Below are 15,042 nucleotides of genomic sequence, written 5' to 3'. Positions count from 1 at the left end.
GTGCGTCAAAATCCCGGGGCAATTAAGGTACAATCCGTGCAAATCGGAAATATTCGGGTAACACGTCGGGAAAACGTGAATCAGGCCCTTAGTAAATGACCCCCAATATGTCTGTATAAAACAATATGACTGATTGAGGCAGGTTGGATTTTTATCTATGAAATGCTGTATTTTTTATTAATAACAGTCAGAGAATGTGTTATGTTGTTATCCTGAGTATATTTAAGAATCTGGATTTGGAATAACCCTTTAACTCCTTAATGACTTAGCCCTTATTTGTGTTTGTATTTACATTTTTTACAACCCACCATCAAAATTACCAAAACTTTTAAAAGCCGACATGTGACATACAGATACATCCCATGTCTGCATTTTAAAATGAGCTAAAATAAAATACCAATACAATTAATAATAATAATACAATTCCGATTTTAGCTTTACATTTATTATAATACATTGTCTCAGTATATACAAAGCAAAAGATTGCAATGGTAGATGAATTATTTTTATGTTTTTCTGGGTATTGCATGTCATTAGTCATAAACATACTGCTGGGCTTACAATATGATGAGAACTCTAAACAACAAATTAAAATTCATAAAAAATCATGGCACATTCGTGATCTGTAATAAAAAGTTATATTGTACAAATCGGCATTATGCACCATAAGTCAAGTATACATTTGAGACACATTTAAAGATTTGATATACTGATCCATCGTTCCAACAAAAATATTTTACGTTTCAACCCGGAATATATTTAAAGTTTTATTAAACTTAGTTAACCCTTGGAAACAATTTGGAGTGAAGATACAGAAATTCTACATTTTGTGATTTAAATAAATGTGTATACTGTACATCACTGCTGGATGGTTTTGCACGGCTGATGGGAAGATCAGTGACACAGGATAAATACAGTGTGCGCTTTCAGTGCATATAGTACTTAGGACAGGATCGATTTATTGTGCTGTTTTCCATGCACAGTCTGTTTAGTTCCACTGGCATGAGCAGTCCAGCGGTTCTTGAATGACATACATCACTTCAGTCCCATTTCCTGAGCAGTAGAGTGGCACAGTCAGATTCTGTACTCCATTTTCCCGACAACATTTACAGAATCTTATATGGCTATCAATGTTTACGTTAAAGATTGTCGCCGAAGGGCATTTTCCATCGCAAGAAGCCACAGTGATCTGTTAAAATATAAAATGAATAGCAAATTTGTAAAAGAACATTACATTACTGAATGTTTATATATTAGTGATCTCTGAGGTGACTGGCTATATGTATAGAGTAACCTATATCAGTTACCGATCCTTAAACAACATTACCAAGAATGACAAAGTTTAATCTCTAGAAATCCAAACAATTCTAAAATTTAAGAAGACGCTGCTCTGTGCTCCCCCACTTTGCAGCACACTGCAGCATGGATCCATTCAAAATTACTTAGTCTATTAAGAGGGGAATAAAACTTTCCCACATAATGATCCAACAACCTAATTAATCTTGCTTTTCATGTATAAGTACAAATTTACACCTTAAGAACATGGCCTAAAATGGCCTTCAGGACCTTTAGGACACAGACCTTTTTGACATTTCCCCTGCTAAAATTCCAAAACTTTTTAATTTTTTTCTGACACGGCCATATGGGGGCTTGTTTTTTGAGGTAAAATTTTGCAATGAGGTTCATTTTTATGGTAGAATTAGCATGTTGATTCAAATGTATTAACTCTTTCCTGCAACAGAACATAATAAAACAGCTGGTTTGCCACTTATTTTTTAATAAAAACTTTTACACAGTTCACCGCACAGTACAATAAATATGATAACATTTTTATAAAGGTTAGAATGATTAAGGAGACACCAAACAAGTACAGGCAGTCCCTTACTTAAGGACACCTGACTTACAGGCGACCCCTCTGCCCACTATGACCTCTGGTAAAGTAGAAACTGCCTGTACATTTTTTTATGTTTTACAACTTTATAAAATACAAAACTCCTTTATAAGGAAATTGCTTTTGCCTATGTGTCGCCATATTTTGAGAACTATAGCTTTTTTTATTCCTCAATCAAAAGAGGATTATTAGGGCTTGTTTATTGTGGGAAAAGGTAATGGTTGGATTGGTACTATGATAGGGTACATCTGACTTTTTGAGCACTTTCTATAAAAAAAATTTGGGATGTAGGAAGCACTAAAATAGCTATGTTTAATTAGTTTTTTATTATGGGTATAATAATGCTATAACTGCTTGGCCAATGTTGTTATGGACGTGACGGTACCAATTGTCTGGGGTAGGTTTTATAATTTTATTTTTTTTTAATGCAAAATGGAATCATATATAGAGAATTGGTGATTTTTGTAGTAGTGTTTTACTATTTTTCATTTTTATTTATTTATTTTTTTTAAAAACCTTTATTTTACTTTTTTTTACTGTCCCACTAGGGGACTTACACTGTAGATATCTTGATCCCTCATACAATACATTGCAGTAAGTCTGTACTGCAATGTATTGTATATGTCAGTGATGTCCTGACCGTTTGCCTATTAGACCCAGTCTTGGACTAGGCCTTATAGAACACCGTATATGGCAGACCTTTGTCAGACCTCCGGGCTGGCATGGCAACCCCTAAGCACCATGCAATCGTGCTGCAGAGGGAGTGACAGAGGGAACCATGTTCCCCCTGTCTCTCTCCTTAACTGCCTCTATCGTGCTTGATTGTGGCAGTTAAGAGGTTAAACTACCTGGCATGGAGAGATCTCCTTGCTGGATAGACGCAGCAGGGACCAGTCCGTATGTAACAGTCAGTCTCCTGCTGCGGATCGCGCTGGCACACTGACAGTGCCAGCACGAACCAGAGGACAAAATAGATTGTCCTAATGCGGCAACAGCCCGCTAATAAGGACAATCTATTTCATCCAATGTCCTTAACCAGTTAGAAATCTTTTTTTGTAATTGAGAACAGTCCTCATGACACTAGTCTACTTATATTTTCAAAGAATAGATAATAATAATATATATATATATATATATATATATATATATATATTATTTTTTTTTATTATTTTTTTTTAATTATTATTATTTCTGATTCAGCTTCAGCATAATTTGTCTTTTTTATCATTTTAGATTTTTCTGCACAGGAATTGTCATTAGTGAAGAGAATTCAGGAGAATTCATTTTCAACAAATTTTTCAACAAATTTTATCAAATGGTGCATGATCTTTGAGAAATGTGGGATGTTTATCAGTGTGAAATGTGTCACTTTCTTTTCCGGCTTGTTACTTTAGTGAACCTCAAGTAACCCAGTTACTTTGAGTTGCATTGACAAATAACCACACTTACTTTCTCACCAACTTTTCAAGTATGGAGTGTGTGGCATAAAAGTCATGGATATAATAAAATATATGAAAGTAAGCCAAAAAAGTTGTTCATAACAGAATTGTGGTGTACATGGCTCCAGTTACTTTTTACCTATTTGTGTTTAGAACATTTCAATTTAACCTATTAATACTAGTATGGAATAAAACAGAGTAGATGAAGGGGCACGGAGGGGTAACACCTCCCCAAAGACCTTTTGACTCATTAACATAATTTTAAAAGTACATTTTAAAAGAAAGGAGGCCATAGATAATAAATAAGGTGATTACCACCGTCACTGTCACTGTGACCGAGCCTTAGCAAAAGTAACAGGGATCTATGAGGAAGTGCCGCTGGTTTATTTTGGTTTTGATGGTGAGTGCTTCAGTCATCATTGTTCTTTTCCTATTTTAATATACCTTCTTTGTGTTCTTTTGCGTTTTCATAATTACAATACTTTGTTTGACCTGATATTTTAGGAAATAAAATTTGCTCAATGTATAATTATAAATGTGTTGCCCAATGTTAATATGCTGGTGATCTATCTTAAGCTGCTCAATTATGTACGGCCCAACTTTGGAACTAGTATAAAAAAGATCCTACAGGATGATCTACTTACAGGGTATTGACTAAAGCAGTCACTTTTTCGTATAGTGGTTCTGACAGACACTTTCTGACAGATCTTTTCCTCCTTTGAACCTAAAAAAACATTGAAAAATTTAGATGAGCATCTAGCATATATATGAAAACATCTTACTTATTTAATTCAGTATTTAATAGATAAAGATATACCATGATTCAATGAGAAAAAAAACAGAAAACACTGAATCAAAAATTCAGTGTCCATGCAAATGTGGAAACTCTTTTAACATTTATAACTACTCTATAGTGATGTGCATGAGGATGCATTGGTTTAGCATGCAACAATATATTTAATTATTTGAAAGAACGTAAATCTTAAAGGGTAAACATAAAATAACACAAAATAGCATACACAAAAGAGAAAAAATGAAGCCCATAGGAAAATACAAATGGCTAATAATTTGACCTCTATTTCCTAAAGTATTTTGTCCTGCAAACTGAAACTTCTAGTATATATTATGAAATATTATATTTTTATTTAGCCAGACAATTTTTTATGGCTATTTTAAGTATAATCAATCTGATAAATATGATGATACATTGATAGAGAAAATGTTATATTTGCTGTTTTATATTTCCATTATGAATAAAAATAGTAAACTTTGCAATTTACTTCATTAAGAAAAACTGCTTTTCTGTGCTTTTACCGCTTTGTATCGGAGTTCCCTTCACTTCAAACAGATAGGGAGACTAATGATTAACTCATTCCTTACCTAGAGAATATTTCCCTTAATGATTCAGCTCCCTGAGGAGATTAAACTGTTAACATGACTATAAAGAGCTAAGCCATTTTATACATTATCAGGTTTCTTTATAGATGAACAGTGCTATACAGGGACAGAAAGCTGATTTACACAAACATCTTAAAGAAGGAATAAAGGTAGGGGAAAAAAGAAGGACATAGGAACATATTTCTTAACAAAATATATTACAAAGTTTATTATTATTATCTGCACAATTGTTTTATGCAATTTTGAAAAGGTACAGTTACACTTTAATGATTTTGGTGGGTTTTGCCATACCAGTACACAGAGGTACACACTGCATTATTTCCTGGATGGAAACTCTGCAGTGTTTCTAAGGCCTCATGCACAGGAACCTACACATTTTGGGGGCCAGAAGCAATGGATCATGCCCCATTGATTGCGGCCCATCTGACATTGTCCATCTCTGTAAGAAGTGACTGCAGGAGGCGTAAAGATGGTCAGGAATAGGACCTGCCCTATCTTTTGCAGTGCAGATAGTTAACATGTTTACGGCACAGTGATGCACAGTACATGCAGCACATCGATATCGAGGAGAATAGAACATAACGGGGCAGTACAAACAGTGGCTATCTCAAGGCAAAAACTACAGGCAGTCCCTGGGTTACATACAAGATAGGGTCCGTAGGTTTGTTCTTAAGTTGAATTTGTATGCGTCAAAAATATAAGTCAAAACTGTATATTTTATAATGGTAGACCCAGACGAAAAAAATGTTTTGCTCCAGTGAAAACTGGAGTTTCAAAATTTTTTGCTGTAATTGGACCAAGGATTATTAATAAAGCTTCATTACAGACACTTTACAGCTGATCATTGCAATCTGGGACTATAGTAAAGCATCCAGAGAGCTTCACCAGAGGTCACAGTGGGCAGAGGGGTCCGTCTTTAACTATGGGTCATCTTTAAATTGTGTGTCCTTAAGTAGGGGACCGCCTGTACTTCTACATTCTTTAGCTGAAGATTAAAACATTTTTTCCACTCGTTAAATTTGCTTTACTAAGAGGTTTCCCAGGCATGTTCAGGCTGCCACTTTTGGGGAAATATTATAACTTGGGTGATCTGATATATTCACACAGTACCTAGGACAGCAGCAAGTTACAGAAATCTGTATAAGCCATTGTGGTGGGATAACTTATCTCTTATCCTGACATAATAAACTCTTGTTTTCCAACCTGTCCAGCTGAGGCACATAGTTGCTTTGAGCTAAAATCTCTTTAGTTGTTTCGCTGTTGTTGACAGATTCCGCGATTATCATAATCTGCCAGTTTCTACAATCTGAGGATGTAATTATGAAGTGTAATGGACTTTCTCTGAAGTCGCAAGCAAAGCGAATCTTACAGAGAATACAGTGACTATCACTGACTAAATAACTCCCTCATGAATACCAGACACTAAGTCAGTGACACTGCTTCATTATACCCTTCCTTATTAGTGTGGGGAGGGCAGTTTACACCCTTAAAGGTCAGTCCCAGGTCAGATTTTCTGCTCAGTAACAAAAAGCTGGGTTGGTGATGCATGGAGCAATGTTATCTGATTTATTGGCATTTAATTATAGGACAGCTAGCACTGCTTAGGTGAGGTAGACACTAAGACCGAATAGACTGGAAATGAAATCTTATCCAAGCCCATGTAAACAAGCAACTATAAGAAATTTGACCTGAGTAAAAGAATGCCGACAGAGGGGTTACTTAAAGAGGTTGTCAATGCTATAATAGTTTTTTATATATATATATATATATATATATATATATATATATATATATATATATACAGGCAGTCCCGGGTTACATACAAGATAGGGTCTGTAGGTTTGTTCTTAAGTTGAATTTGTATGTAAATCGGAACTGTATATTTTATCATTGTAATCCCAGCCAGAACTTTTTTGGTCTCTGTGACAATTGGATTTTAAAAATGTTGGGTTGTCATAAGAATCAATATTAACACTAAAGCTTCATTACAGACACCTGTGATAACTGTTACATCTGATCATTGCAGCCTAGGACTAAAGTACAATAAATTACCAATATCTAGAGGTCCGTTTGTAACTAGGGGTCGTATGTTAGTCGAGTGTTCTTAAGTAGGGGACCGGCGGTATATAAATATATATATATATATATATATATATATATATATATATATACATACATACATATATATGTGTGTGTCTTCAGTCTTCATATACCTGTATTTAAAATTCTGCTCATATAATTGGTTCGTACTGGTTGGTAATATAGGATGGTATAGCTTGTGAACCACTTTGTCCTGCTTAAGGGACCCATGAAGTAACCAAATATGGCTATATATAGTGGGGCATGTATATTTATTTCTGCATGTCATTTCCCCTATTTTTTTGGCTTTTTGCTTTTGTGTGACTTTTCACTGCGACTTTACTGTTGTTTCTCACGTAGGCCTAGGTCTGCACCTTGTGCAGTGTTTCTTATGTATCTTTATTTTCCAGATGTTCTGTGTGACTTTTCACTTATTTATCACTTTTGTTGCTTACTTTTGTGACTTCTTAAGCTCAAATCTGCACCAGGTCCAGGGTAGGTGTAGAAGAAGGATTTTTTTCATGGACCCTGTTTTAACAAGTCATTTGGGATTATTTCACATGCTTTAAATGCTGTGCATTGTAAGTTTGGGATATATTTTTTTTAATTTTTGTATTCACATTTTTTTAAAATTTATTGGTTACTTCTAAGGGTGCGGTCATATCTGGCGTTTGAGATGCCTTTTAAACGCATTGCAGAAACGCATGTGTTACATTTTACAATGCATTTGGCTAGACACAAAGCTTTTTTTCTTCATTTCTGGAAGTGTAAGCAGCTGTGAAGATGCTAACACTGCTGCTTACACTTCCACCAATGACGGTCATACATAAAGTGAAAATAGAACTTACGAAATTCTCAATTATACACCAAAGAAAAAAAACAAAAAAAGATACATGTCCCCCATAGTTTCAAGCATGTGACCCTCATACGTAGACACCCTTACACCTACATCTTCTTCATGCGACTCCTGGAATTTAGTTAATGGCAATGTTAACTGATATTCATCATCAGTGCAATGACTTTACATAAGTATATTAACATTACTTCCTGTCTTGGCGATTGTTTAATAAAGATAACTGGAGATACCTTATATACTCGAGTATAAGCCTAGTTTTTCAGCACAAAATTTGTGCTCAAAAACCCTAACTCGGCTTATACTCGAGTCAACTAAAAACATAAAGACAAAACTCACCTTTTTGACGTCACCCATAGGTCCTCTTCTGTCTGATACAGTCTGAGACAGAAGAGGACCTATGGGAGACGTCGGAAAGATGAGTACAGTGTTATTTTTTTTCCTACTACAAGGGTTGGCAGGCTGTATGCTACAGGGGTTGGGCAGGCTGTATGCTACAGGGGCTGGCAGACTATATACTGGGAGGCTGTAACCAATGCATTTGCCACCCTCGGCTTATACTCGAGTCAATAGGTTTTCCCAGTTTTTTGTGTTGAAATTAGGGGTCTCGGCTTATACTCGGGTCGGCTTATACTCGAGTATATACGGTAACTGCTGCTGCATAAGACTGTCTACTATAACTTTGCCCAGTCTAACTTTGAGACACTTTTGATAAATGTTCTCTTAGAATTTAGGGAGGATCCCAAAGATGGGAATACCACCTATAATTCCCTACATCATGTAGATATTTTATTAATGTCTGGTGGTACAAGTTCATTAAAATAGATGATGTGTACAAATAAAAAATGTAAGAAAAGTTTAACATTTCTAAAATTTCAGACAAATCACATGCATTAGAAAGAGGGATAAATACAACTTTGAAACATATAAATTTGACCACAGCAACATTACCCCGCTCACAACATTATATATATTTTGCAGCTAATATTACATCACTTTGTGCGTGAAAAGATTTTCAATATTGTGAATAATTAAGATATTGTAGAATGAACATGCAGCAATTCATAGAAACAACACATACATGCAGAGTTTTATAGTTGTTAACTGCATGCGGATTTTTATTACCCTTTGCAAGATTTGTGATTTCTATGCAGTGCAAGATTGGTATAATATGCTCAACACATCTGTTCATTAGCCCCACAAAGCTTATTTTATAAATTGCCATCAATTAGCTATTACAGTCAGAAAAGTACAGTGAAATGCATGAAATAATAATAGTACCTGGTTCACAATTTATTTTAGCAGTAGGAACTACGGGGGTAATGGTAAAGGGTAATACACCCATTCCAGAACCTGGCAGAATTGTTAGGAATATAAGATTTTTGTAAAATTAAACATTTTTTACACAAATAACATGTTCATTAATTCTTACACTGCCAAGTGATGTCTCTTATCTTCAAGTGCCAAATCAAATTCTAAGACATTTTCAATTTGAATTGTATCATTCATTAAAATATCACACCAGAAGTTCCTGACTTACAGCTGCAGCCATGGACAGATTTCCAACTTTCAATTGCAAAGAGGTTATGGCAAGGTAAGAATTAAATACATGGACTCACTCTGCATGCATTTAATCAAGCTTGGTTTAGTCTTGCCCATTACAACCCTTACATTTGCAAGCCACATTATAAAGTATATGGTCCTAGCCACAGAGCACATGCTTTTGGTTATTGTTTTATTAGCAGATAAGGTAGCTTGTTACATATAGTGGTTTAGTTTTAAAGGGAAATTATTTTTCTGAAGTATAACATTAAAGTTCTCGGTGTTTTGCTTCCAATTGTAAAGAATGTTTATTCTATGAATGACAAGAGCTGCAACAGCAAAAAAAATTGATTCCGTCATATGTCAACTTTAGGTTTTTGTCTAGTTGGCTTTGTTATGTATTATAGGGAAAGGTATTGGTTAAGGTGTGCTATAACTCTAATATAGTGAACATGCTTTTCTAGATCTGTGCTTGGTGTCATTCTATAGAATATAGCTTCTATGGGGAAGATTTCCATGGGTAAAACTGTTCTAGTTGCCCATAGAAACCCATCAGAGCACTGCTTTAATTTGTGGGAAAATGAAAGCTGAGCTCTGATTGGTTGCCATGAGCAAATAGAACCGCTCTGCTCTAAGAGACTTATTATAAATATCCCCCTATGTTTCCATTCAGTGGATAGATATCTGTCCATGGTGATGTGATGGACATGCACGTGCACCATTATTATCAATGAGAGTAATAGGAGTTGTGTGATACTCATGGCTTGTGCGCCTGCCTTGGACAGATTTTATCCACTGAAGTAAACATAGAAGCTTTCTATAGAAGGACAGCAAGCAGAGATCTAGAAAGTGGTGAGGAATTGATATAGAAAATATATTGGAAAATTGTATCACTTATCGTTACACAAATAATATCAATTATTTGCTGAAAATGGACAACCCCCAAAGAATTAGAAAAAACTATTTGTGTTCAGAAACCATGTCATTTCTGTTTTGGGAGTCTGTTATTGTAGTTTATCTCCTTTCATCTGACTAAGGCTTGAAGGGGTTGTCCTCTTTCAGCAAATAATTGATATTTTTTGTGTAATGTAAAGTTATACAATTTTCCAATATACTTTCTGTATCAATTACTCTTGGTTTTCTATATCATTACTTGCTGGTAATCAACAGGAAGCTTCATTGTTTGCTTCCAGTGGATAGAAATCTGTCCATGGTCATGTGATGGAAATGCAGGTGCATGAGCCATTATTATCACAGAGAGTAATCAGAGATGTGTGATAATAATGGCTTCTGCACCCGCACCTCCATCACATCACATGGACAGATTTCTATACACTGGAAGTAAACAATGAAGCTTTCTGTTTTATGACAGCAAGCAGAGATCTAGAAATCCATGAGGAATTGATAAAGAAAATATATTATAAAATTGTATAACTTTTTTTTACACAAACCATATTAATTATTTACTGAAAGTGGATGACCCCTTTAACTTTGATATCAGACACAAGCCATAGATACTAGGGCCAACATATGAACTTTGTGCACCAGTCTTAAAAATCAGTGCAGTGAGCTGAAAGTATTAAGAGGTTTCCAATCTGTTAGTAATTCTGCTGTGGCACTCACTTGACAAAATTGAAATATACACTACTCCGGGGCTAGGGTAGATTTTATCTATAGTCTGCAACAGTGTCCTAGCTCAAATTATAGTATATTTGCCTGCCCCAAAAATCCCTCATTTTTGAAAGAGCACAAAAGTCACAATTTCAAAATTTTTATGCCTTGCATGGCAGAGAACAGGCACACAAGGTATGATACATCGGCCCCACACTTTTTCTAGAAAATAAGTGCTTATCCCTTTTTTCTTATCCTGTATTTTCTTTTAAGGTCTACAAATTAACAACTTTAATAAAGACATACATGTTATGATTATTCACAGAATTATTCTGTGGAGTAAATTAACAGTTGAGTAGACAAAATAGTGCCATATCAATAAAACTGTTCTTGGCACAACATAAGCTAAAATAGGAAATTATAAAATGCAAATTATAAATGCATTACAAAAATAAAGTTTTAATGGTTTTTATGGAGTTTGATTTTAAAAATGTTATTTGAGATTCTGCGATTTGCAATTTCGTTAAGGCTCACACTAGCATTGTTTTAGACAAAGAACAAGAAAGTTCCCATTAAAGGAATTTTACCATTTGTTTTCATGCATTGTGAACCAAACATACCTTGAGAACGCTGTAGCAACACTGATGCAGAAACATATCTTGTTTAATCCCTTATCCGAGTAGTTTTGCTAAAAAAACAATTGGACCTTGGGAAAGCGGGGTTGCATGATGGCTGCTGTACATAAACACATTACAGGGAGCTTCCTGAACTGTCCAGACAGGACTTATCAACCTAAACTGGATGACTCATAAACAGCAGCTCGGGGATGGTGCAGCGATTGATTACTTCTGTCTGTCAGGGACAACATATTGCATCATGCTCTGGAGCAGTGCATAACTAATGTTAGAGGAGAAGCACTGATTCAGCCACAGGAGTGACATAGCCTCATTAGCATAATTATATAATTGGTTTTTTCAGCAAAACCACTCAATTCAGGGATATGTTTCTGCATCAGTGTCGTTCTCAAGGTATGTTTGGTTCATAATGCATGAAATCAAATGGTAGATTTCCTTTATATTAATCATTTACAAAGTCAATTAGCCACAGTCTTTATTTACTGCAGTTTTTAGCTTTGCACAGGTTTATTATTTTTGATGGCAAGAAAAGTTTAGTCTACACTCATTAACCCCCTACTGACCTAGTCACTTTCCTTTTATTGCATTTTTAATCTTTACTCCATGTCTTCCAAAAAGTTTTTATAGACTTGTCCTTTGTAGGAAATGTTGCACATTGAAATGGACCCATTGTTTAGCTTTTACAGTGCTAACTGTATGAAAACATGAAATATAATATTTAGGCTTATTTACACTTATGCATTTAAGGGATGTATGTCGTCCATAGCTAAATCCATGAGCAAAAAATCAGTGTTCATGGACAGTCTTGTGTTTTAAAAGACTAGCCATGAAGAAATATGTGGAAATTTACAGACTTTACACATATACCTTGCATGTTTTTTATAGAAATACCATTAGAGTTTTTCTTTAGAAAACATCTGAACTGTGTTTCACTGATATGAATAACAGATCATCCACAGCACCATACATCCACTAATTTATACTGTTTTTTATAAAACTAGTTAAACATATTTTTTATATTTATTTTTAAACAGCTGCCTGTTGGTATATTTTTGATAATTTTTATTTAATGTTATGTTTGGACATTTTTACAAAATTTTTACTAAGTTAAGATCTTTATCTCTCTTGACAACCTCTTTGCAATCAACTATTGCATTGTGGGGGTGGCAAGTGGGAGAGAAGGAGCCCCATCATGGCATCTATGTAAATCCTCCTAAGCTTTATAATACCAGCTGTATAATACAGATGAGACCTGATGGTGATTATGCGGGCAAAGCTCCTGAGCAATGTTAACCATGTGCTTAATACAGCATATTAGTACTACAGATGAGCAAATCATTCAATATTTTCTTCGTTACATCCTCACCAATTTGGTACTCAATCTATTGAGTGGAGACCAATTGGTACATAACCTCCTCTAGTCCTCTAAAACACAAATTTTTTACATATAAAAAAATCCTATCTGGGAAACCTAAACGTGGTCCAAATGATAACAGAAACCATAAAAGTCCATTAAAACCAATGGACATTATAAAGGGCAGATTCATACAAAAACTACAATTCGACCAATAGATTTGCTCATCTGTAATTAGTGCCACATTTTATTTCCTGGCACTCCAGAATGATAAATTTTTCAAAGATGATGTTTTATTAGTACAATTTGTATAGCAATCCAAAAAAATGTATCTATTATCTAAAATCTATTCGTAGCCATTGGTCAGTTTTATCCAACAGCTACCCCACTATACTAAAGTTCAAACAACACTTTCGACCATCTTGCAAACATCTCCCTAACCTTGACTAAGGGTCAGTTAGTCAAAGCATATCTCTTGATGTACCATTTTAGCCAAGCTAAGAACAGGGTATCAAGTTTTAGTACATGTAGGATCTCCAAGATGCGGCGGCAACAGAGTGAAACAGCTTTTAAGAGTGGCTTTCTGTATACAAAGTTTGGATTCTATGACACCACATGGACTCACTAGGGAATATGAGATTCAGAAGTTGACCTAATATTCTTTATGTGTTCTTCTCCAGTGGGTCCCTGTTTTTGTTCCCTCCTCTATAGGGCTCTAGCGTTCACAGTACCGCCCTTCCTCTCATATACCTGCTGTAATCCAGTAAGTATGGACTACACACTTTCCCCTTATTGATTGCTCAGTCTATTTATGTTCCTGTGCATTACCTTTACTTTTGTGGCTTTCCTGGGTCACGTTTAGCTGACATTATACCATATGTATTTTGTATCACCTATGTCCTGATGCTATGACTTTTGTGCATTTCTTAGATCACTTTAGACTGATGTTATACTATATGCTTTATTTTTTATATTGATGTGCCTAATGATGGTCTGAATTGTTCAAGACCAAATGTTGCATAAAAAATATTTGAATTGCTATAAAAATTGTCCTAATAAAAGACCATCATTGAAAAAGTTATCATCCTGGAGTGCAAAGTTATTTTTCTATATTGAGATGGTGTAGTAACCTACCTGTGCAAATAAAATTATGGGATGTATTAATAGAGGAATAGATTTTCATGATAAAGACATAGTTTCGGCTTTATATGAATCACTGGTCAGACCACATGTGGGATATTGTGTACAGTTTTGGGCACCAGTGTATAAAAAGGAGATAGTGGAACTGGAATGGGTGCAGAGGAGAGCAACCAAGATTATTAGGGGAATAAGGGACTAGATTACAAATTTGGGGTTCTTCAGTTTCGTAATGAGGAGACCTCATTACAATGTACAAATACCTGAACGGTCAGTACAAGGATCTCTCCAAAGATCTTTTTATACCTAGGCTTGTGACCAGGACAAGGGGGCATCCTGTACGCCTAGAGGAGAGTGGATTTTATCATGGACATAGACGGGGATTCTTTACTGTAAGAGCAGTGAGACTGTGGAACTCCCTGCTGCAGGAGGTTGTTATGGTGGACTCTATGTACATGTTCAAGAGAGGCCTGGATGACCTTCTTTAGAGGAAAAATATCACAGGTTATGGGGAAACATTTGTTCAATTCTTAAAGGTTGGACTTGATGGGTGTTTTTTTTTCAAGCCTTATATACTATGATACTATGATACCCTTCTCTACTTGATATTTAGAGACGTCTATTATAGTCATACATTTTACTTCCGGTACATTCTGGATAAAGGAGTCATGTAGGCAGCCCTATGCAATAATTAAATGATAATATAAGGAATGTTAAGAGTTCCTCAGAAAATCTCCCACATGACTCATTCTCCTAGAAAGAGCAGAGATTTAATAAATGAATTACACATTGTACCGATTCTTTCTGGACAAAACTATTAATCAACCTGCAAAAAACTATATATGTCTAAAGAGCATGGTGTCTGCAGGTTGCTCTACATTTTAAATACAGCACTATTCTTGCCATAAAAATAACATAATCAGAACAGAAACTACTGCATACAGGCCCTTGTATATGCCTGTGGGAACTTGAACAATTTTTTCACATCCATATGGGTTCGTTAAAAATATAAGCCATGATACTTGTGGAAACAGCCTTAGCGTACAACAGATAGGCACTGAAAATTTGATATTAGAGATTATACTGTACATCTAAAAATTACT

The 15,042-nt window shown here is 35.2% G+C and overlaps 1 protein-coding gene across 1 annotated transcript in view; it reads right to left on the bottom strand.

Moving 5' to 3' along the window:
• Positions 1 to 465: 465 nt before the first annotated feature.
• OTOGL (otogelin like) overlaps positions 466 to 15,042 on the bottom strand; it is a 118,839-nt gene continuing 104,262 nt past the window's right edge. Inside the window, exons 54-55 of the mRNA XM_072150164.1 lie at positions 3,975 to 4,054; positions 466 to 1,189 (exon numbers count right to left, since the gene is read on the bottom strand). Coding sequence (XP_072006265.1) covers positions 989 to 1,189; positions 3,975 to 4,054 — 281 coding nt within the window. The 3' untranslated portion in view covers positions 466 to 988. The remainder of the gene's footprint in view (positions 1,190 to 3,974; positions 4,055 to 15,042) is intronic.

Source organism: Engystomops pustulosus, chromosome 4 (genome assembly GCF_040894005.1).
Source record: "Engystomops pustulosus chromosome 4, aEngPut4.maternal, whole genome shotgun sequence".
Classification (NCBI taxonomy): Eukaryota; Metazoa; Chordata; class Amphibia; order Anura; family Leptodactylidae; genus Engystomops; species Engystomops pustulosus.
The sequence above is the reverse complement of the archived record's forward strand: the minus strand, read 5'-3'. Positions and strand labels throughout refer to the sequence as shown.